Below are 25,107 nucleotides of genomic sequence, written 5' to 3'. Positions count from 1 at the left end.
TTGACATTTATACTTGCCGTCCTCTGGGGAGGCTGGTGCATTCCATGACTGGAGACTGAGGATCAAGGAGTCCGATTTTGGTGTAATCATGACAGATGATTCATGATCAGTGGTGGATTTAAGACATTTGGGGCCCACATTTGTTCATTTGCACGCGACAGCCCTCAACAGGTGTTGACGTCGGTTGAGCAGGTGGTGGGTTGCTGCTGCTGCCCGCTGCCGTAGGACCAGTGATGAAACTTGTCACTTTCTGCAACTTTGCCGTACATGTTTTGTTTTCTTCCTCCTTCCTCCTTTCCAGCGCCGCTGGGGTCGCTTCGCTTCATCCATGTGATGCTCTCCTCTTACTCTCTTTCGCCATTTCGCGCCGTTAGGTTTTCGTTTTGCCGGTTTCTTGGATCCGTTCTGCACATGCGCTGTAAAGATGGACTGATCCAATGTAGTGGACACAGAAGGGGGGGCCCCGACACACACATAATACGATACGCATTTTGGCGAGAGAATTTTAATCATATAGTGTGAGGATTTTTACGGGGCCCCTCAGGAACGTAACTTTCTTACGTTATTTCCATCTATGTTGGTGATAGTGTATGGACCCAATAGGTATGCGTCTAGCTTACCCCATTTCCTTTGTTCTTTTTGAATATTATATGTAGAAAACACTTTGTCCTCGACGACAAAGCTGTCATCAAATCCCTTGTTTTCTCAGTTTTCTGCCCTCGCTTTATTGCACACATCTTTGAGGTCTTTAGTGTGGGTGCAGACGTCCGTTTTCATCAGTACAGTGATGCGTTGTGTTCCTCGGATATCTAGGTGAAGAAAAATAAAAGACAGTACACATTACAGTAGATTATATATATATATATATATATATATATATATATATATATATATATATATATATATATATATATATATATATATATATATATATATATATATATATATAGTAGCGGGGTGGAAGGAACAGACTACACAACAGCTTCAAGTGAAGTCCCCGGAGGGCAAGGTTTATTTACAACCGTTTAATTAGGAGAGGTCCAGCTTGCGAGGTTCTGCGGACCCTGGTGCTCGTGGTGAATCCGCTCGTGGGGGAGTCGGTGCAGTGCTCCAGGGGTTCCGCCGGGTCACTCGCTGCTTTCTAGAGAGACAAGGGCACACAAGAGGGTTTAGCCTTACGTCTTCTCCAGGGGGCCTCCTTGTTCCTTCTGAACCTGCAGCTTAAATGCAGCGGAGCTGACGAGCTGCAGGTGTGGCCACTCAGCTCGTGATGAGTGGTGAGCAGGTGTTTCTTGTAGGTTCCAGGGCAACGCTGATGTGGGCTTGGGACGCTCATCACACCCCCCCCCCCCAAGCGTTGTCCTGGCCTGGTGGAATAATAGGATGTTAGTAGGGGTGATGTACGGGGTTGGTGGGGAGTGACCCCTGACAGACCCACAAAAGCCGACCAGATCCGAGAAAGGCCGTCCGCATTAGAGTTTGCTGCTCCGGCACGGTGCCGGACTTCAAAGTGGAAGTCCTGGAGTGCCAGGAACCACCGTGTCACCCTGGCGTTCGTGTCCTTGGCGCGGGCCATCCACTGGAGGGGCGCATGGTCTGTAAAGAGAGTGAATCGCCTGCCTAGGAGGTAATACCGTAATTCCAGAACTGCCCACTTGATGGCCAGAGCTTCCTTCTCCACCGCGGCGTAGTTTTTTTCGGCCGGGGTCAGCTTCCGGCTGAGGTACAAGACAGGATGCTCCTCATCTTCCTGAATCTGGGACAGGACGGCTCCCAGTCCTGTATCGGACGCATCTGTTTGCAGCAGGAAAGGACAGCCAAAATCTGGCGCTCTTAGGACCGGCTCTGCCGTCAATGCCATCTTTATTTTTCTCAATGCCTCCTCAGCTTCGGGCGTCCAGTTGATTTTCTCTGGCTGACCCTTCCTGGTTAGGTCTGTCAGGGGGGAGGCTAAAGAGGAGAAGTTAGGTATAAAACGTCGATAATAACCCGCCAACCCCAAGAAGGCTCGTACCTGGGACTTTGTACTGGGTCTTGGGGCGGCGCGGACTGCCTCAACCTTCTTTTCCTGGGGTCTGATGACTCCTCTTCCCACCTGGAAACCCAGATAGTTCGCCTCAGACAGGCCCAGATGGCATTTTCGGGGGTTGGCGGTGAGTCCAGCCCTGCGCAGCTCCAGTAGCACCCTCCGCAACCGATTTAGGTGGTCTTCCCAAGTCTCGGAGTGGATAACTACATCATCCAGGTACGCTGCGGCATAGGACTGGTGAGGCCTCAACAAGATGTCCATCATCCGTTGGAAGGTGGCCGGAGCTCCGTGTAGGCCAAAGGGAAGGGTCCGGTATTGCCAGTGTCCACTGGGGGTAGTGAAAGCCGTCTTGGGTTTGGCTGTTTCGGAAAGGGGCACCTGCCAATACCCTTTGGTCAGATCTAGGGTGGAGATATACCGGGCCCTTCCCAGACGTTCAAGGAGCTCATCCACTCGAGGCATGGGGTATCCGTCAAACTCAGACACTTCATTTAGGCGCCGGAAGTCGTTACAGAAGCGGAGGGTGCCATCCGGTTTTGGGACCAAGGGCTTTTGGATGGTTCAATCACCTCCAACTTCAGCATGTGTTGGACTTCCTCCTCAATAGCCTTCCGACGAGCCTCTGGGATTCGGTAGGGCCGTTGCCTGACGACCACTCCGGGTGGTGTGTGGATCTCATGTTGGAGGATCTGGGTCCGCCCGGGGTTGGAGGAGAACACATGCGAGAACTGAGAGACCAGGTGCTGCAGCTCTGACTTCTGGGCTGCCGACAGCTGGGCGTCCATGTCCACTACCGGCGAGTCGATGGTGGCGAGGGCGGCGAGTTGGTCCCTTGTCCCCACCCATTTCTTCAACAAATTAATGTGGTAGAGCTGCTCTGTTCTTCGCCGGCCTGGCTGTCGGACATGATACGTGACCGGCCCAACCTTCTCGATGACGGTGTACGGGCCCTGCCAACTGGCCAGGAACTTACAGGCGGAGTTGGGGACAAGAACCATGACCCGGTCTCCTGGCTGAAACTCTCGTGGCTGGGCGGCTCGATTGTAATACCGTTGCTGCGCCTGTTGGGCCTTGACGAGATGTTCCCGGACTAGCGGCATGACACGGTCGATCTTTTCCCTCATCTCCTTCACATGCTCTACCACCGAGCGATGGGGGGCCGGCTGATGTTCCCACGCCTCTTTGGCCACGTCCAGGAGGCCTCTGGGCTGGCGTCCGAATAAGAGCTCGAACGGGGTGAAGCCTGTCGACGCCTGAGGCACCTCCCGTATTCCGAAGAGCACGTAGGGGAGCATGAGGTCCCAGTCCCGCTTGTCTTCATCTGCGACCCGCCGTAACATCCGCTTCAGGGTCTGGTTGAAGCGTTTCACGAGACCGTCTGTCTGGGGGTGGTAGACAGAGGTCCTCAGTTGTTTCACTTTAAGGAGGGCGCACAGGTCAGCCATTAGCCGGGACATGAAAGGGCTTCCCTGGTCTGTCAGGATTTCGGCGGGGATGCCCACCCGGCTATAGAGAAGGAAGAGCTCCTTGGCGATGGCCTTGGCTTTCCTAAGAGGCACTGCTTCAGGATACCGGGTGGCGTAATCCACAACGACGAGGATGTGTTCATGCCCCCGGGCCGACTTAGGCAATGGCCCTACGAGATCCATTCCAATGCGCTCAAAGGGTACCTCAATGACCGGCAGTGGAATCAGTGGGCTGGGGGGAGGGGTCCGTGGAGATGTTCTCTGACAAGTGGGGCAGGCCTGGCAGAATCGTTTCACCTCGGCGTCCAATCCTGGCCAGTGGAATTGGTCACGGACCCGCTGAATGGTGTTGTTGGCTCCAAGGTGGCCCGCCAAGGGATGGGAGTGTGCTAGCTCTAAGACCGTCTCTGTCTTTGTTCGGGGTACCACCAACAACTTCTTCTCTTCCCCCCCTTCGCTGTGCAACACAATAGAGCCGGCCGTTTTGGACGACAAAATGCGGGAGAGGATGGGGCCCCGGTTGAGTTTCTTTTCCCTCAACCATGCGCACCTGAGCCCAGCAGTGCTTTAGGCGGTCGTCTTCCCGTTGTTCCCTGGCAAACGACCCGCCTCCTGTCACCTGTTGGAAAAGGTCATGGTAGAGGTTAGAATGAGGGGGTGGGGACTCACCATCTCTCCCGCTGTCGGAGGCCAGCAAGACGGGACGATGACGGGTTCTTTTTCCTGGCCGCCTTTGGAGGTGGGCCCGTCGAGGACTGGCAAATGGCACGTTCGCGGCCAGCAGGCGATCCAAGCCCGGCCAGTCTCTACCGATAAGGACGGGTACCGGCAGATCCTTCACTAGGCCCACGTCCATCGGCCATGAGTCAGGGCCAGCGGAGATGGTCACTCTCCTGGTTGGAACATGTCGCGTGTCTCCATGCACGCAGGTGACCGGGATGGTAGCCTTGGTTAGTCTGTGGGGCGAGAGGATATGAGACTGGATCAAACTGACCGCGCTGCCGGTATCCAGAAGAGCTGCGAACGGGCGGCCATCGACTTCTACGTCCACCCTCGGCGCCCCTTTTGGCAAATCCTGATGTAGGATACAGCCCGCTAGCCAGGTTCCTGGAGCCGGTGTGGGGTCTGCGGTGGGCATTGATTCGTCTCTTTGAGAAGGAGGCCCCGGCCTGCCTTCAGACCGCGGGTTGCCCTCTGGCCTGCGTCGCTCCTGGATCACCCTCCGGGGAAACGGCGGAGCTCGTTCTCCAGCACCTTGGTGTTGGACAGCCTCCGCCAGTTCCACAGCTTCGACAAGCTCAGTAATCGTGCTAGGGTTCCGCATACCGACGGCTTGACGAGGGGATCTCGGGAGGGCACGGAGGAACCGATCGACGACAACACGCTCTGTCACAAGGGCGGCTGTGGGATCTCCTTCCAGCAGCCAATGCTGCGCGAGACGCGATAATTCTGCGGCCTGGGCCCGGGCAGGGAGGCGGGGCTTATACTCCCAGTCATGGAAATACTGTGCAGCGCAGACTGGTGAGAGGCCCAGCCGAGCCAGGATTTCCCTTTTTAGCTCCTTGTAGTCGTCTACCCGTTCAGTTGGCAGCATGAAGTATGCCCGCTGGGCTTCCCCCGTGAGGAGGGGTGCGACCAAGCGTGCCCAGTCACCAGGGTCCCAGCCCTCCTGGGTTGCGGTATTCTCGAACATTTGGAGAAAGGATTCCACATCGTCATCAGCTGTCAACTTCGGCAACAGCTGGGTCACCTTCATTCTGGGATCAGGTAGTGGGACATGTCGTGCAGCAGCCGTGCGCAGTTCATTTAACTCTTGTTCAGTTTGCCCTTGTCGCGTCGCCAGATGTTCAGTTATCTGTTGCTGGCGCATGCTGATCTCCGTTAGGCGTGCAATGACTTCATCCATGTCGCCGGGAAAGGAGTGGCTGCCTAGGGGGCCGAGCGAAAAAACGAAAGATTTAGTTTTGTAAAAAAAAAAAAAAAAAAGCTTTTCCTCCCGATGTTCCTCCCACTCAGTACGCCTGCATTCTCCACCAGTGTGGCGGGGTGGAAGGAACAGACTACACAACAGCTTCAAGTGAAGTCCCCGGAGGGCAAGGTTTATTTACAACCGTTTAATTAGGAGAGGTCCAGCTTGCGAGGTTCTGCGGACCCTGGTGCTCGTGGTGAATCCGCTCGTGGGGGAGTCGGTGCAGTGCTCCAGGGGTTCCGCCGGGTCACTCGCTGCTTTCTAGAGAGACAAGGGCACACAAGAGGGTTTAGCCTTACGTCTTCTTCAGGGGGCCTCCTTGTTCCTTCTGAACCTGCAGCTTAAATGCAGCGGAGCTGCATATGAGCTGCAGGTGTGGCCACTCAGCTCGTGATGAGTGGTGAGCAGGTGTTTCTTGTAGGTTCCAGGGCAACGCTGATGTGGACTTGGGACGCTCATCACAATATATATATATATATATATATATATATATATATAGCTTTTAGTGCTGGAAAAGGCCATCATAACTGCCACTTCTCTGGTATTTCAGATGGGTAACGGGGCCTCCCTCACAACAGTATCGGTATTGTTACACCCAGAGCTTCTGGGTAGTCACGTTTTCTGTCACTCATCTTGCCTCTCGTTTCAGACACCTCCCTTCCTGTGTGATTGCAAGCCCCGCCCTCATTGTTGCCACTCGTCCCCATGTGTATTTAGCCTGTAATCTGACCCCATACATACATATGTAGTAGTGTTCCGAAACCCTAACAGTAGACAGTCTCAATAATGGCAAATGTACACAGAAAGACGATTCACAAATATAATTAACAAATGCACAGAAAGATAAAAAACCCATTTGAAAGCACAAATGAATAAATGATTATTTATATTTGTAGATGCATTTGTTTGCGGATCGCTTCACATTTGTACGTGGGTTTTTTGAGACTCGTCTTATGTCGCAGATCCACAAATGTGATTTTTTTTCCTACATGGATCTCTCTGTAGCCAATCAGATGTCGCCCTTATTTTCAACCAATCACATGATCGCAGCTCCCCTCCCCACGGGCCTTCCAGCGATACAGCAACGGGTCCGAAGTCAGCAAACAATGGCGTCTGGTCGTGATGATGCTCCGCTTCAAGTGAAAAGCCGAGTTCATGCTTCTGCCTTTTCAGGGAGACGCAAGAGCCCCTTGCCTGCGTCGACCCACTAGCGCCAAAAGCTACGTAAGCCTCCGGTAGCCCGCAAGGCTGCAATTGGTCTGCTAACTACGTCCTTTACGGAGTCTCACATTTCTGTTTTCATAGCACAATACCGCCATTATTAAAACGAAGAATGTTTACGAGAGAACGGATCAGATTGAAGTAATGCGTAAATATGACCACTTCTACAAGCCGTCATTGGCGGACTATAAGGACGCCCGGATGGCCGCTTATTCATGGAGGGAGATCTCCACAAACGCCGGCTTGAGGGGAACCAAGTTGTGGAGGAAAATACGGGCAAATGTCCGCGATGAAAAGCAGCAGTATCGATGCACGGGGGAATAAAGTCTATGATAAATAAATAAACCAACCAACAACTTCCACACACAAAGGCGTCATTCCTTACACCTGTTGTTCTGGCGGTGAATTGCTTTGCAACACGCGCAAGCCTTTTTGAACCATGAATTGAAACGAGTGTCGACACGACTGTGCGTAAAGACGCAGAAGCATGCGCCAGCCTTTAGTGAAACAAGTTTCATGGCGTGCATGATTAACGTTAGTTACGCTCAGTTGTAACTTATTGCTACGTCAAACATGCACTATGGATGTATTTTGCAGCATTGTAATACAAGCGTTCGCTAACTGCTTTGCAAGGTAAAGTCAGGGCACTCAAGTGTCGGGTATTTCGGTTTCTAGTCACGCACTCCCGCCACACATCCAATTCCTTACGCCAAGGAATCCGACTCTGGTCCGAGCCGCGTTGGTTACTCCCCCCCCCGTCGGCTGCAGCGTCCACCCCCCGACAAAATTTCAAGTTTTCTTGAAAACAGCCCTGGTAACGTTAATGCAGACAGACAAGCTAGCATTATAGGCTAACGTTAACTAAGTCACTACACAATCATTTTACTAACTTCACACAACACTACCTCGCCGGTAATTTGCCTGTTATGACATTAATGTAATATTAAACCGTAATTAGTAAAAGACTGCTAGATTTTCATTTTCATTTCATTTTTTATTTTGTATAGCCCAGAATCGCAAATTACAAATTTGCCTCAGAGGGCTTTACAGTCTGTACACATACGACATCCTCTGCCCCGAAACCCACCATCGGCACAGGAAAAACTCCCCAAAAAATGAAAAAACCCTTACAAGAGGGAAAAAAGGGAAGAAACCTTAGGGAGAACGTCAGAGGAGGGATCCCACTCCCGGGATGGACAGACTACAATGGATGCCATGTGTACAGAATGAACAATGTATAATACATGCAATTCCTATGACAGAAATGATTCAAGTAATTGTGAGTAGTAAGCCAGGCGCACAGCAGGACCACTGCAGAGGCAACCACCATCAGATAGAACCACCATCCACAGAATCCTGTGGGGAGGGAGAGCACAGAGATTTTAGGAGAGGGTAATGTCGGTTTATGAGTAAAGTAATATGATTAATATCTAAAATAATGATGATGATGATGATGATGATGGCAGCAGCAGGCGTCAGCATGGCCACAGTAGGTGTCAGGACCAGGGTCCCGAAGGAACCACGATCTATGGAGACCTGATAGGGGCGAAAGCACAAAAAAAAACTCCCGGAAAGAAGCTGAATTAGTCATGTGCATTAATAAAACTTGAATTATGGTAGAAAGAGAGCGTGAGAGAGGAGCTCGGTGTGTCCTAAGAATTCCCCCGGCATTCTAAGCCTATAGCAGCTTAACTAAGGGCTGGTCCGGACTAACCTGAGCCAGCCCTAACTATAGGCAGAATCAAAGAGGAACGTTTTAAGTTTTACTTTAAAAGAGCTAACCGAATCTGCCCCCCGGACTGAAAGTGGAACCTGGTTCCACAAAAGAGGAGCTTGATAACTGAAGGCTCTGGCCCCCAGCCTACTTTTTAAAACCCTAGGAACAACAAGTAACCCAGCATCTATGGAGCGCAGTTGCCTTGTAGGGCAATACGGTGTTACAAGCTCTTGAAGATACAACGGTGCCTCACCAGCAAGTGCCTTGTAGGTGAGGAGAAGTACCTTAAAATCTATTCTTGATTTAACAGGGAGCCAGTGCAGAGAAGTTAATACAGGAGTGATATGATCCCTTTTCTTAGTTCTTGTTAATACACGTGCTGCAGCATTCTGAATCAGCTGGAGAGGCTTAAGAGATTTATAAGAGCAGCCTGATAACAAAGAATTACAGTAGTCCAGTCTGGAAGTGACAAACGCATGAACTAGATTTTCTGCATCACTTTGAGACAGGAAGTTCCTGATTTTTGATATGTTACGTAGATGAAAATAGGCAGTCCTTGAAGTCTTCTTTATATGCGAGTTGAAGGTCATATCCTGGTCGAAGAGAACTCCCAGATTCCTGACGGTGCTGCTGGGTACCAGAGCAATTCCATCCATAAAAACTGTATCACGCGACAGCTGGCTTCGAAGGCGCTCTGGGCCTATCAGGATAACTTCCGTTTTTTCTGAGTTTAGCATCAGGAAGTTGCCGGTCATCCAAGTTTTGATGTCTCCAAGACATTCTTGGAGTCTAACTAACTGGTCCGTCTCTTCTGGCTTGATCGACAGATACAGTTGAGTATCGTCTGCATAACAATGGAAGTTTATGTGGTGTTTCCTGATAAGATCGCCCAAAGGAAGCATATAGAGGGTAAATAAAATCGGTCCAAGTACAGAACCTTGTGGGACTCCGTGACCAACATTGGTGGTCTTTGAGGATTCACCGTTGACAAGCACAAACTGGGATCGGTCCGATAGGTAGGATTTAAACCAGCTGAGTGCAGTTCCTTTGATACCAATTAAATGTTCTAGTCTCTGCAACAGGATACAATGGTCTATGGTATCAAATGCGGCACTGAGGTCCAGCAAGACAAGAAAAGAGATGAGTCCTTGGTCCGATGCAAGTAGAAGATCATTCGTAATTTTCACCAGTGCTGTTTCTGTACTGTGATGCACTCGGAATCCTGACTGGAAATCCTCGAACAAAGCATTGTTTTGTAGAAAGTCACATAATTGATTTGCGACGGATTTCTCAAGGATCTTAGAGAGGAAGGGAAGATTAGAGATAGGTCTGTAGTTAGCCAACACCTCTGGAGCAAGAGTAGGTTTCTTAAGAAGAGGTTTAATTACAGCTACCTTGAAGGACTGTGGTACATGTCCTGTCAACAAAGACAGATTCATAATATCTAATAAGGATGTGCTAACTAAAGGAAAAACTTCCTTAAGCAGTTTGGTCGGAATCGGATCCAAGAGACAAGTAGAAGATTTAGACTTTGAAAATAAAGAAGTCAGCTGATCAAGGTTGATGGAAGAGAAGGCATCCAAACAGGCATCAGGGCCCACTGCTGCATCCAAGGTTCCTACATCGGAGGACAGGTCGGCACTGGTTGAAGGCAGGAGACCATCAATTTTCTCTTTGATAGTCAGAATCTTATCATTGAAGAAGTTCATGAAGTCGTTACTAGTGAGGTCCAAAGGAATACACGGCTCGACAGAGCTGTGACTCTCTGTCAGTCGGGCTACAGTGCTGAAGAGAAACCTGGAGTTGTTTTTATTTTTCTCTATTAATGATGAGTAATAAGATGCTCTTGCGTTACGGAGAGCCTTCTTATACGTTTTAAGGCTGTCTTGCCAAACTAGCCTAGATCCTTCTGATTTGGTGGAACGCCATAATCGTTCAAGCTTCCGCACAGTTTGCTTTAGGTTCCGTGTTTGAGGGTTATACCACGGTGCAGACTTCCTTCTTGTTGCTATTCTTCTTTCCAGAGGAGCAATAGCGTCCAGCGCCACTCTCAAAGAGCCTGTAGCAGTATCGACAAAATTATCGATCTGAGACGGACTGAGGTTTTCATAGGAGTCTTCTTGTATCTTGAGGCAGGGCACTGAACTCAGAGCAGAAGGAATGGCTTCTTTAAATAAGGCTACAGCGGTATCCGATAAGCGTCGACTGTAGAAACCTTTGGCAGGAGGAGGTGGTTCTGATAGTAGAAATTCAAAGGTTATCAGACAATGGTCCGACAGGAGAGGGTTCTGTGGAAAAATTGTTAAATGTTCAATCTCAATCCCATACACAAGAACCAAGTCGAGAGTGTGGTTAAAACAGTGAGTTGGTTTATTTACACACTGACAGAAACCAATTGAATCTAACAATGAAAGAAATGCAGTACTAAGGCTGTCGTTGTCGACATCCACATGAATGTTAAAGTCACCCACAATAATTACCTTGTCCGTTTTAAGGACCAAACTCGTTAAGAACTGTGAAAATTCAGAAAGAAATTCTGAATAAGGACCTGGGGCCCTGTACACTATTACAAAGAGAACCGGCTGGATTATTTCCCAGGTCGGTTGCGAAAGACTGAAAACCAGGCTTTCAAATGAGTTACAATCCACCTAAGGTTTAAAGTTTATTAAAAGGCAGGAGTCATAAATAGCTGCCACTCCCCCCCCTCGGCCTGTGCCTCGGGGAATATGAGTATTAGCATGACTCGGAGGAGTCGCTTCATTTAAACAGAAATATTCCCCATTCAACAACCACGTTTCAGTAAGACAAAATACATCAACATGGTGATCTGATATTAGTTCATTTACCAAAACAGCTTTAGATGACAGAGATCTGATATTCAAAAGACCCCCTTTAATTCTCCTATTTTGTTGCACTATTGCATTATTAGTTTTAACTTTAATTAAGTTATTTACTACAACTCCTCGGTTGTTTACCTTTAACTTAGATAAGTGTGTCCGTGGGGCAGACAAGGTCTCTATAGGGTTCATTATGCTGAGTGACTGCTCAGATTGAAGCGCAGAGAAGTGTGTAAGACTGCGACTCTGCTCCCTGGTCTGAACTCTGGGTCATGGATTAAGTCCACTAAGAAACTGGGTCAGGTTCTTAGAAAGAAGTTCAGCTCCGTCCAAAGTGGGATGGATGCCGTCCCTCCTAATCAGACCAGGCTCTCCCCAAAACGTCTTCCAGTGATCAACGAAGCCCACATTATTTACTGGGCACCACCTCGATAACCAGCGGCGGAATGACGACATGCGGCTGTACATGTCGTCACTTGTCAAGTTTGGGAGGGGGCCAGAGAAAACTACGGTGTCCGACATTGTTTTAGCGTATGTACACACCGATTCCACATTAACTTTAGTGACCTCCGAGCAACGTAATCGGGAGTCATTACCGCCGACATGTATTACAATCTTACTGTATTTACGTTTATCCTTAGCCAGCAGTTTAAGATAAGACTCAATGTCGCCCGCTCTGGCTCCCGGTATACACGTAACTATGGTCCCTGGTTTCGCTAACTTCACGTTCCTCAGAATGGAGCTACCTATCACCAGAGTTGGCTTCTCAGCGGGTGTGTCGCCGAGTGGGGAGAAGCGGTTTGAAACGTGAAGTGGTTGGTGGTTAACCGTGTGCTTCGACTTAGACTTATGCTTACTCCGGACAGTCACCCAGCCTCCCGGCTGCTCGGGGGTTGCCGGGGGACGGCTAGCAGGAGCGAACGCTACGTCTATGTGGCCCGCACCGGCTACGGGGGTGGGCTGGGTAACTACAGCGGCTAACGACTGAGCTTCCATGGTGCGGAGCCGTGCTTCTAGCTCACTAAGCCTCGCCTCCAATTTATCAAATATACTACACTTCTTACATGTACCGTTATCGGTAAGGGAGGCAGAGGAATAGCTAAACATGTGACACACCGAGCAAGAAAGAGCAGGAGAGGCAGGGAGGGAAGACATCACCAGGTTAGCTGCTAAGCTAATGCTAACGCTAATAGAAGTAACGTTGCCGCCAAACAACGTCCAAGCAACTATTCGATGGAGCGAAAATTTGCTAGACGGTGAGGCGTTTAACAGCGCCTCACATAGATAAGAATTCACCGTTGTGATGAAAAATATCACGCTACAGTCAACTCAGTATAGCTAGAGCTGTGAAAAGTTCGATGACATCAAACACGCTGGTAACAGGAAGTGACGCAACACGCTTACCGTGGAGTGAGCTGCCGAGCTCCGATAGTGTGCCAAGTGACTTGGAGCTTTTGTTACTGTGTTCAAAGATTGTCTGTGAAGTTAACCTTTGATTTGACGTTAGCTTACGGACGTTGCTCTTCTCCCTGTACACCAACAGCTGCACCTCCAGTCACCAGTCCGTCAAGCTCCTGAAGTTTGCGGATGACACCACCCTCATTGGACTAATCTCTGGTGGTGATGAGTCCGCCTACAGGTGGAGTCTGACCATCTGGTGTCGTGGTGCAGTCAGAACAACCTGGAGTTCAACGCTCTGAAGACAGTGGAGATGGTTGTGGATTTCAGGAGGAACAGAGTCCCACCCTCCCCCATCACCCTGTGCGACTCCCCCGTCACTATTGTGGATTCCTTCCGTTTCCTGGGCTCCATCATCACCCAGGACCTCAAGTGGGAGCTGAACATCAGCTCCATCACCAAGAAGGCTCAGCAGAGGTTGTTCTTCCTGAGGCAGCTGAAGAAATTCAACCTTTTTAAATATTTTACATTTTAACTTTATTCTCTTATTTTATACTAACCCATAGCCTTATTCTACTAACCCATTGCATTAGCATTTTATTTTATTACTTAAAATTTTATTGCTGTCTTGTTGTCTATTGTTACACTGTCTACTGTCACGCACCAACCGCCAAGACAAATTCCTTGCATGTATGACATATTTTGGCAATAAATGATTCCTGATTCCAGCCAGTAGAGATGGTTAAGATCAAGTTATCATTAATGTAGGAGTGAATAAATTAGCTTTTTTAGCTTATTTTGAAGTTGTCGTTTTGAGATCAGTTAGCACAAATGTGTTATGTTTATTATGCATCTATCCTCTAGGATTCATTGAGGCTGACATCCTTCACAGATTGCATGATAGACTGGAACCCATCTTTGAGGCAACCTCTTGACATTGAAGGGCTGCAGTTTGCATGACGTCAGGATTTTGTTTTATTAAGTGCTCATGACATACTGAATGTATTTGTTTAACATTATATATATATACACACATACATTATATTCATATATATATATACACATACATACATTATATTCATATATATATATATATATAAACATACGTACATTATATTCATTTAATTTAGGAAGATACGCTTATTTCAGGTCGTGTCACACCACAGCCACATGTGAGTAGTTTGTTATACTATGGTTATATAGTTTGTTTTATTACCTTTGTTGTGTTTGTCTGTATATTCTTAGCTTGCGAACTAGCTACATTTCGTTGCTAACGTTAGCTAATTGATATCAGAAAGCAGTAGGCTACCAAGATAACGTTAGTTGCCAAACAGTGAACAGAAAAGTGAAGGCTTAACTTTATTCTCCATAATGATTTTATTTAAATTTATAATGTTACCTTGAAGGCACGTTGTTGCCAGACATTTCGGATGTTACATTTAAAGACTTGATTGAGGCTTGGGGAGGATGTATGGGAGTTACGCAATCAGGATATAAGTGATAAATGTATTAATAACTTCCACCACACGTTATCTTATCTCAGTCAACAAGTTTATTCAGAGATGTACATGGCTTACTATGAGTCCCTCTTCTTAGCTAATCTGAGCGCTTTCTGTCTAACAGGACATGCTGAGACAGCAGTTGGAGAGACTTCTTACCAAACTGCAATCTGCCATAAACCAACAACCTCTAAATTTGGATTATTTGGAGTTCCTGACACGCCATGAGGTTATTCTGTTTGAATCGTTCTCTGAGCAGATAGGCGGTGTATCAGACATAACAGAAGCACTACAAAACCTCTATCATGTTGTCTAGCAGGAAATTAATGCTAGCTCTATGCCCATTGTTGAACAGGAAACAGAGGTTGGTCCAGGTCACCCCAAAATTGTAATAGAGAGAAAAACTAAAGAATATGCTGGACACACATCTGCCAGTCTCCTGCTTTGCAAAATGCCTGGGTGATTCAACGAGAACGATTTACAGAAGAATGCAAGAATATGGCTTATCTGTAAGAGGATCATACAGCACAGTGACTGACCAAGAGCTTGACAACGTAATTTCAGCCATCAAAAGTCAGATGCCAAATGCTGGTTATCGAATGGTTCAAGGCCATTTGGTGTCGATGGGTCTTGCGCCTCACAGAACTAGGTTGTGTTCTGCGAAGAAGTTATTCTGTGCGAGGCCCGCACTCCTTGGCCCACATCGACACAAATCACAAACTGATAAAGTAGATTAAAATAGAATATTGATCTAATTATTTAAACGCAGAATGTTTTTTGCTGGATTTGTAGGAACTTCAAGATCCAGGCATTGAATGGGAGAGTGCAATACTGCGAGGAGACTCCAACGGTGCAGTTGTGGTTCCAGAAATTGTATGCCCACTGAACGAGGAAGCCCTGGAAGAACTTCAGAGAACTCTTGATCCCCTGGAACATTCTCAGTCACATGGTCGTGACTTGTACACACGATACTTGAACGTTATGTCCAACCAACAATGACATTTAAACATGAACTTCTTAGCTGGTTACAATTTTGAACTTGGCAAAAACATCCGATTAACTTTACCAACGGACCAGCAAAAAAAGTCACTTCAGGAGTGGCACCCTTTTGGATGTATTACTAACAGCAGCAATAATTGCTTTGATTGGAGTAGACTTAGTTGTGTTAAATGTGGTGGTGGGTTCCACAGAGTTTAACTGCTTCACTCATGATTCTCCTAAAGTCAGTGTAAGTGCTAAGATGCTGTACTGGAAAAGTCACAGTCTGAGTGCATGCACTCACAATTGGGTAGCAAACTGCGTGATCTCCTAGTCGCTCCCTGCAGTTGTGGTCAAAGTTGCATGTTATTTTGAAATGTCTCTCTTCATCAGGGAGCATGGGGATGTGGGACTGCCCCGTCATCCACTGGAGCACGTGTGGCACTGCAAGAGGCTCTGTTTCACCAGCTGCACGGTCTGTCTCCCCATCTGCGATTGATGTATATTTCAAATAACATGAAAGAGAAGCTATTCAAACTTACAGTATTGTCTTATACACATTCTTGGATAATACATTTGTTATGTGCTCTGTACATTCAAATTGTGTTATGTGTAATTGTGTATGCACACTATAGAGTATATAGTACCTGACATTTCAACCTCTTGCAAGAAATCTTGCAGAAAGTTGATGATCTTCCGCTCAGTTCTCCCCTTTTCACTGAAATTGGGCTGGCAGTTCATGATTATGAAATCAGCATCAGGCTATAAAGAAACAGTGAATGCATATTTGGTTAAATATTTTAAGTGTTCAAATATAGGCTTGTAAATGCTATACAAAATGAAGATTCCAATAAACAGTACAGGCCAAAGGTTTGGACACACTTTCTCATTCAATGCGTTTCCTTTCATGACTATTTACATTGTAGATTCTCACTGAAGGCATCAAAACTATGAATGACCACATATGGAATTATGTACTTAACAAAAAAGTGTGAAATAACTGAAATAATGTCTTATATTTTAGATTTTTCAAAGTAGCCTGGAGTGGTACGATGTAAAACGTGGCTTTGCCCTCTGCTGACGCAGCTCGCAGAGCTTTGACAGAATACCCCTCTGCTTCTGGTGCAATGACAATCAGCTTTTGTCGACCACTGCCACCTTTATTTAGAAAAAGAGAGGGAGAAAAATGCCTTAAAATTATGTGTTTTGTTGAAGAAAAAAAAATAAATTTTGTCAGTCATCTCTAATGCTTACAGAAAAGTAATTAATACACGATAAGGGTTTACATGCACCAAAAATTAATAGGAGATTGGCATGTGATAAACAGTAAATATGATAATTCAACAAAACAATCTTAGTCTTACAGACCTGTTGCCTTATGCAAAAGCCATCCCCCACAAAGATCCTACATTTTTGGAAATGCGTTCGTCAGGAACTTTGAAATCTTGGTTAACAACAAAGTAAAAATTAAAATAAAAATACAAACACAAATCCTTGACAGTGAAAAGCTAAAGTACAGTATATTTTTCAATAACTATCTTAAATTACAAGTCAGAGTCCAACGGTTGGACTGAGAAGTTTACCTCTGTAGGAAGAGACACAGTTTGTCTTCCCATACCCGCCTGGAGGAGTTCAAGCTCCTCAGTTGGCAACGGTGTATGTAATGTACTTTTTGGCAGAAGATAAAAATTAAGAGCCGTTGTTTTGCTGGTCTTAAGGTGCTTGGTGGCAGTCAAACACCTTTTTACCACGACTGAAATTCGATTTGAAATATCCTGGAAAGGACCTGTGGATTAAAAGGTAGCTTTATGTTAGTTTATTATATATACGGCATATATAACAATCAAGCCAATATTCTAAATAGCATTTTTTACAATGCACTTGGCCTACAAACCAAAGTCCTGTCTCAAGGTGAATCATAACACTCATTTGAATTTATACATCCAAGTGATTAAACCGACTGGACATAATGTTACCAAATTGCATTTACGACGTGGACTTAAAAAATAATACATTTCAACATGATTTGAATATGAACATATCTAGGTGAACGAACCTTGTCATTTCTTGCTGCACAGTTCTAGGGAGCTCCGTCTCTGACGGCCGTGTTGGGCAGTTAGTGGCCATACTGTTTAGCAACACAGACACCACATTTCTGGCTGCTGACTGCACCATGACCCTATATCATTTAACATGTTAGACATAAAAATGACAAAGAATACGGTAGTTTTTCATTTACAAAAGTAAGCCATGCTTGCTACAATAACAACATTAATGTTAGCCGGTAGGTTAGCTTAAGTTATAGCTATATCTCCGGCTAGCTAGCGAACGTCATTTTTTCCGAAACGGTCGGATAATAGCAGGTTTCATCAAATGCACCGAAAAACATAACATCACAAAACTAGAAATGACTAACTCACCTGACGTTGTGGCGTATTGTTGCTGTTCTCATCATTTGCTTCGGTCATGTTTGATGCTGGCTAGCCGGACTTCTAATATCACTTTTTTCGTCTTCTTTAGGAAGCGTTGTGATTGGACACCAACAGCCAATCACAATTGACCTTCTTTAATTCTCTGATTGGTTGGTTTTGTGGCACAAATGTAACGCTGCTGCAAGTCGAGCGAGCGCGTGAGTGAAACGTCGAGCGAGCGCAGAGTGAAGAGGTGGAGAGAGCGCAGCAACGGCTGCCTGCGCGCAGAAAACCAGTTTGTGGAGACGGCACCTCAGTAAACTGCGCACACTGAATGTTTTTCTTTGCTAAAATATAGTTCTCTGTGCTCAAAACTTAAAATTACGCCCTCGGGATTGTGGCACAAATATAACGCCATAGTGAGATGCTCTTACACGCGATAGTGATGCACACAAGTGTTTCATTAGTATGCGTGAGGGTCTCAGTAGTTAAGTCCTAAACGGCCCCTCATAGAGGTTAGACCATTTTGTTAAACAAGATGAACACAAAGCAGAACATACGAAACAAAAAGCGAACACACAGAGAATACTCAGTCATACATTAAAAGCAGTTCTGGATAGGTGGGTTTTGATTTGTGATTTGAATGTGGAGAGGTCAGTGCAGTCTCGGGTAAGTTTGGGGAGAGCGTTGCAGAGGGGGGAGGCAGCTATGGAGAAGGCGCTGTCACCCCATGTCCCGTGCTTGGTCCTGTGGGGGATGGCTATGAGGATGGTGTCAGGAGCAGAGCCGACGGGACGGTGGAGCAGGGGGGAGGGGGCCTGAATATGGAGGGCTTTGTGAGTGAGGAGAAGGATTTTTTAGCGGATCCGTTGTGGGATGGGGTGTCAGTGGAGTTTCCAGAGAACAAGGGTGATGTGGTCGTGGTAGCGGGAGTGGGTGAGCAGTCAAGCAGCAGAGTTTTGGATGTAGTGGAGTTTATTTAGGATCTTGGATGATGTTTCATAAATAATGATGTTGCAGTAATCTGTTCTAGAGGTGATGAAGGCATGGATCAGAGTTTCTGCAGCAGATGTGGAGAGTGATGGGCGGAGACATTTTTCAACTGGAAAAAGGCAGTTGTAGTGATTTGTTTGACATGCATTAGAAATACTTTCCCTGGGGGGAGTTAGCGGGGAGGTGAATCTCAATAGGGTTACTTGTCTGAACCAGTGAAGAAATGAACAAAGGCAGAGGTCTTCAACGTTTTTCAGGCCAAGGTCCCCCAAACTGATGGCGAGGTGGAGCAGGGACCCCCTATTCTATGGAGTTTGGTCCGCCATCTTTTATTTTTGAGCTTCACGCTCTTTAGACGTGAGCATAAACGCGATCTGATTGGCTGGTGCCTCCGCTGTCGTATCAGCATGAAAGGAGCTGTGAGTGAACCGGTGCCCAGCTTGAGAGCTGCTGAGGGAAGCTCAATGTGACTGACAGATAACGTCTTCTCCATCAATTTATCCGTTCGCTTCAATATGTTGGATTCATGTTAATGTGTATTTAAAGACCATAAATAAAATTATGATTCTGATTCTGACCATTTACATTTGTGGGGAAAAAAATAGTTTAAAAAAATTGTCTTATCAACCAAAAATTTCGCGACCCCTCCTGCAGTACCTTCGCGGACCCCCTATTGAAGACCTCTGCTCTAAGGGATTAGAGGTACCCTGTAGAAAAACAGGGCTAAATGATAAATCTTTGGGGGGAGTCCTGGTTGGCGGGGAGGTGAATCCAATAATAAATAAAAGGGTTCTTGTCCTTTCTTTTATTGTTTCATCCTGTGTCCAACCACCTGCAACTCATCAGCGTATTTGAACCATGTATGTCCCTTGTCTCCGGTTTGTTGTTCTAGTGAGTTTGTGTTAGAGGCCTTTGTGTTCCTGTTGATTCAGGATATTTATTGTCATGTGTACAGTTTAACAGGTTACTCTGTACAATGCACTTCTTATTTTGCTATGTCTGCTATTACTGCTTTTTAGTCTTTGTTCTGGATTTCAGACTCCTGCAGCGTCTGCCTGATGGCAGTAGGGAGAAGAGTCTGTGCTGGGGTGTGTTTTGTCCTTGATGATATTTCGGGCTCTCCTGGTGACCCTGGTGGAGCAAATGTCCTTTAGTGAGGGGAAGTCTGCTCCTGAGATGAACTCTGCTGTTTTTATCACATGCTGGAGTCACAATATAATATAATAATATATAATATTTTTGTTGTGCAATTATTGCACAATTTATTACGATATGCAATTATGGCATAATCGCAATAAATGGTGCAATGTGATATATATATATATTATATAATTAGATATAGATAGGTAGTTAGGCAGGTAGGTGGACGTGGTGCAGGGGTAGAGGGGATGCGCTGGGAACCGCAAGGTTGGTGGTTCGAGCCCCGGCTGTCCCTGAGCAAAAATGTAAAAAGCCATGGGTTAAAAATGTAATCTCTTTGGATAAAAGCGTCAGCTAAATGACCTGTAATGTAATGTAATAACAGCATAGTAATACAAGTGTGCTTTATTCGTCAGAATAGTTGGACATTGGAATCGTAATGTGAAAAAACTATATATATATATAAGCGAATACATTTTAAAAAAAAGTGCAAAGCAACTCTGTGGCTGCCATGAGAGACGGGGCGGCCCGGCCCCGCTAACAATCGGCCGGCCTGGGAGCAACGCAGGGGCGGATGATTGTGGTTTAGGGGAGACTTTATCTTAGTTGTGTTGCCTGTTTTTGTTGCCACTGTTTAAACCAGGGGTCTCAAACTCGCGGCCCGCGGGCCAATTGCGGCCCTCGGGACGATATTTTGTGGCCCCATCCTTAATATGAAAGTGTAATGTTAGTGCGGCCCGCAAGTTTTATGCTGTAACCCCACTGTCAGCTGCTGTGTGGGACATGTTATGATGTTCTGGTTTCCTACTGTGTGCTTGTCCAGTGAACGTGGCATGCATGTGACTGACATGGGGGGCGGGTCGTGTGTGTCGGCCGAGGTGCAGAGAGCGGGAGGGTGAAATTCAGTTTCCTGCCCTCTTTCGCGCAGGTGATCATGTGACTAACCGTTAGCATCGCTCGTTTAATAAAGTTTTCCTTTACGACTCACACTAACAACACATGAAGCATCTGACGTCACCGACGAGCGTCTCCGTCCATTACTACGCAGCTTCGATTCACGTAACTTCACGTTTGGCTATAAAGGAATTCCACGGTCACATGACCTTAGGTCTCCCCCGCTGAGTTAAAGGAGGACTAGTGTTGTAGTCTCATTCGGACCGATCCCCCAGGGTGGGGTTCAATGACTGCTTTTGAAAGTGAGTGTTAAGTTGTGTTATTGTTGTTGACAAACTGTGTGTCTGTGGATGGAAGTGTTGAGCTCAGCGATGGGACCGGAGCGAGTCTTACCAAACTAGGATGAGCTGGGGGGGGAGCGAGCGCCCAGCCGATGGAGCTATGCTGCCTGCGTGGAGTGGGGGGGGGGGGGGGAGGAGGGGGAGGTGGGGTCCGAGATGGAGCTGGATGGAGAGGAAGAGGAGAACGATGGAGGATATTACTACCAACCCCTGAACCAGAAGCCTGAGGGGGAGGAGAGGGCCGTGGGGCAGGAGGACACCCCCCCCCTCCACTGAGCAGCTTCAGCAGAGGATACAGGTGAGTTGTGTTTATACAAGCATTTATTATCATAGTATAACACATCAGTGTTTTAATAAAGCTTCCACTCTTTATTACAGGGGTCTCAAACTCCGGTGTGGCAGACCGCCGCGGGGGGTGGGGTACCGACTTTGGCGTACCCCACCCCCCGTCGACCATGCCGTTCGGACGCTAGTCTGGCCTGCAGCTGATTTGAGTTTGAGACCCCTGGTTTAAACAAAGTGGACACAACTCTCATTCGGCTTAAAGCCAAACTGACCCGAACATTGTGCCCTTGAAATCAAGTCCATGTTTATCTTACCTGGTTTGACTGTAGATGTTACTGTTCCTCTTCACCGGCCCGTGTGAGATGATTATCGCAGCACCAAACATTATTGCACTCGATTTCAGAAAGTGTGCGATAAGTAAATTTCTTGCATATTGCGACAGGCCTAGCTGGAGTTGCCTTCATGTCCTGGGCAGTGGAATGTCCGTACCACACGGTGATTGATGCGATAAGGACGCCCTCGACCGTACCTGTAGAAGTTGCTGACAATTTTGGTCTGCATACCTTCCTCCAACCTCTGACCCCGCTCACCACTACATGAGGATCACTTGACAGCTCTGACCATCTCTTTAACAGAGTGTTCAAAACATGCGATCGCAAATCAGATCTTTGGCCTCCGGTACCAATTACACTTATGAACATTCTTGTGTAGAATACAGTGTTTGTTATGGAGAATCCGTGAGCACAGAAGTCCTATAACAAACGGCCGCCCGGGTTTAATTCAGGGAGGCTGTTCCTCCCGAAAACGCTTCTCCAGTTATCTCTGTCATCGTCCATGTGCGCATCAAAGTCTCAGAGTAGCACTATGGAGTCCCTTACTCAAGCCCCAAGCAGAACTCCATTCAGGATCTCCATGAATGCAGATTACTGCATGCTGATGTTTGGCATCCAACAGTAAGAGTTTTCCCCCCCATAAGGGAGGCGACAAATGTCCACTAGGGTAAACTCCATTGTAGCAGCACTCAGCCAGGGACTTGTGACTTCTTGGAACCATATCCAGTAGAGAATGGTGTAAAACAATGTGTACTGTCACCTTCCCTATTTAGCATCTTTCGATCCGCAGTGTTGGTAGATGAATACAAGATTAACAAAAAGGGTGTATACATCACATTACGTCCCTCTGTGAACCTATTCAACCTCAGCCAGTTCAAAGCCAAGACAAAAACGAGGCAGCAGCTGGTCAGAAAACTGCTGTTTGCGAATTACACCACTATTTGCTGAGGCGGCGAAAAACCTTTTGAACTCTGCATAAATTAGATTAGATTAGATTAGATTCAACTTTATTGTCATTGCACAGGGTACAAGTACTGAGGCAACGAAATGCAGTTTAACATCCAACCAGAAGTGCAAAATAGCAAAAAGTGCAGAGTATGTGCATATGAAGTGTAATAAGTGAATAAATAGATATGTACAGTAAGACATATTTGTGCAATATCAACAGTAAGAAATGGATATACAATAACAGTGCAAATGTTCAGTGGCTGGAGGAAGGTGTGTGGCAGTCAAGCCAGGGTGGAGGGGGAAGTACGGTCACTGAGGGAGATGTGTGGGGGTGGGGGGCAGAGTTCAGGGGGGGCAGAGTTCAATAGAGTGACAGCCGCAGGGATGAAGCTGTTCCTGAACCTGCTGGTCCGGGAACGGAGCACCCTGTAGCGCCTCCCAGAGGGGAGGAGGGCAAACAGTCTGTGGCTGGGATGAGAGCTGTCCTTTTTCGATGCTGCATGCCCTCCGCAGACATCTCCTGCTCTGGACAGCCTCAATGGTGGGGAGTGAGGAACCGGTGATGCGTTGGGCAGTTTTCACCACCCTCTGCAGTGATTTCAGTGAATCTGAGGAGACAGATGGGCCTTCTTCAGTCTCCTCAGGAAGAAGAGACGCTGGTGTGCTTTCTTTACCAGGGATGAGGTGTTGCTGGTCCAAGAGAGGTCCTTAGAGATGTGGACGCCCAGGAACTTGAAGCTGGCGACAAGCTCAAACTCCGTCCCGTTGATATGGATGGGGATGTGTGTGCCAGTTTTCTTCCGGAAGTCCACAATTAGCTCTTTGGTCTTCTTGGTGTTGACAGCCAGGTTGTTGTCGGCGCACCATACCGCCAGGTGCTGGACCTCCTCTCTGTAGGCCGACTCATCGTTGTCACTGATGAGGCCAATCACCGTTGTGTCGTCTGCAAACTTGACAATGGTATTAGAACCGTGTGCAGGTGGGCAGTCGTAGGTGAAGAGGGAGAAGAGGAGAGGACTTAGCACACAGCCCTGTGGCACGCCGGTGTTCAGGATGAGGGTTGAGGAGGTGTGGTTCTCTACCCTAACAGACTGGGGTCTGTTGGATAGGAAGTCCAGTATCCAGTTACAGAGGGAAGTGTTGATACTCAGGTGACTGAGTTTCGTGATTAGTTTGGAGGGGATGACAGTGTTGAAAGCTGAACTGAAGTCTATGAACAGCATCCTCACATAGCTGTTGTTATTGTCCAGGTGAGAAAGGGCGGAGTGTAATGCCGTGGAGATGGCATCCTCCGTACTCCTGTTCTTGCGGTAGGCGAATTGGAAGGGGTCCAGTGCGGGTGGTAAGCAGGTTTTGAGGTGAGCCAGGACCAGCCTCTCGAAGCACTTCATGATGGTTGGAGTGAGTGCAACTGGGCGGAAGTGCAAATATGCACAAACCTGTAGTACGACCCCCTGCAAAAAAGATCCTGAACCACTTATATATGTTGTCTTATCTTGGAAGGACTGTGACTACGGAAGCAAAAACTAGATACTAAACTGTAGACACACATGGCTGAGGCGTTAGCAAGCTTTAGTTGAAGTTATGACCAAGGTAAAAGGTTCACATGTTCATGATGACACATCGTCGATGTCAGATGGTGGAACTACAGTAAAAACACTGACTTTCTTCAAAAGGCTGGCCTTTTTGACTTGAGATAATTAGGCTTAGTTTCCAAACTTTAGAATAACCACCTTTCTAAACGGATCCTCTTCTCACAACTGTCGTTTTGGATTAGAAACAAAGGCTGCCCAAAGCTGAGATTCAAGGATACCATGAAACGCCACCTGAAAGACAGAGCTATTGCTGTGGAATATTGGTATACCCTGACCCAGGATCGACGTGCATGGAGGAGGAGAAGTAGTCAGTCTTAATCAGATACAATGGACTGCTTTGAGTGTGAGTGTCATTTCCATCAATACCAATGCAGTCGAAACTGAGAAGTTTCCTAAAATTGAATTCATGCCTTACCCTAAAATAATTTTTTGAGCAGTGAACTGGATATTGCTCTGCCCCTTGTCTTGGCCCTTGTCTTTTCCAAGAGACCAAAAGAAGAAAATGCTACTGGATTGAACAAGCATAATCTAGGTGTCTGTTATTTGGTTCTTATCAGACATCCATGGTCATAAGGCATGGTAAGAGATGAGAATGGAAAACCTCTCAGGTGTTTACACTCAATGAGGGATGAAGGGTGAATAAGACAATGAAGCACAAAGTATGCGAACAGAAAAATGTGGAATTTATACTAGCTAGTTGAAGCTTAGCATTCTAGTCACAATTAACAATTATTCCCCCGTTTCATAATTTTTCGGTCTGGTAAAGTAAATATATACTTTGGAAAATGGCTAAGACTATTCAAAAATACAGAATATCAATTTGAAATGGTAAAAATATGCAGGGAAAAAAGCAAGTAGCAGAGAGATTTCCTTTTAATTAAATCTATTGGATGTAACAGTGATTATGATTCAGGCACATCTATATGACTGTATCTGGTCTCATCACATCTTTTTACTTTCAAAACACTTCCCTAAAAAACATACAGTTTGCATCTCTCGCTTCTCGTTTCCCTTCATTAACGGTTCTGCCATCGGGAGAAATTCAGTTTCCAAG

The 25,107-nt window shown here is 46.7% G+C and overlaps 1 protein-coding gene across 1 annotated transcript; it reads right to left on the bottom strand.

Moving 5' to 3' along the window:
• Window positions 1-983: 983 nt before the first annotated feature.
• LOC144390023 (uncharacterized) lies at window positions 984-5,787 on the bottom strand. The gene is made up of 3 exons (XM_078095899.1): window positions 5,607-5,787; window positions 4,165-5,424; window positions 984-1,141 (listed from the first exon to the last, which is right to left on the bottom strand). Exons 2-3 carry the CDS (start codon window positions 5,399-5,401, stop codon window positions 1,128-1,130), a joined length of 1,251 nt encoding a protein of 416 aa, XP_077952025.1. The 5' UTR covers window positions 5,402-5,424; window positions 5,607-5,787; the 3' UTR covers window positions 984-1,127.
• Window positions 5,788-25,107: the final 19,320 nt, after the last annotated feature.

Source organism: Gasterosteus aculeatus, chromosome 21 (genome assembly GCF_964276395.1).
Source record: "Gasterosteus aculeatus chromosome 21, fGasAcu3.hap1.1, whole genome shotgun sequence".
In the NCBI taxonomy this organism is placed as follows: domain Eukaryota; kingdom Metazoa; phylum Chordata; class Actinopteri; order Perciformes; family Gasterosteidae; genus Gasterosteus; species Gasterosteus aculeatus.
This window is presented reverse-complemented; position numbering and strand designations above follow the sequence as displayed.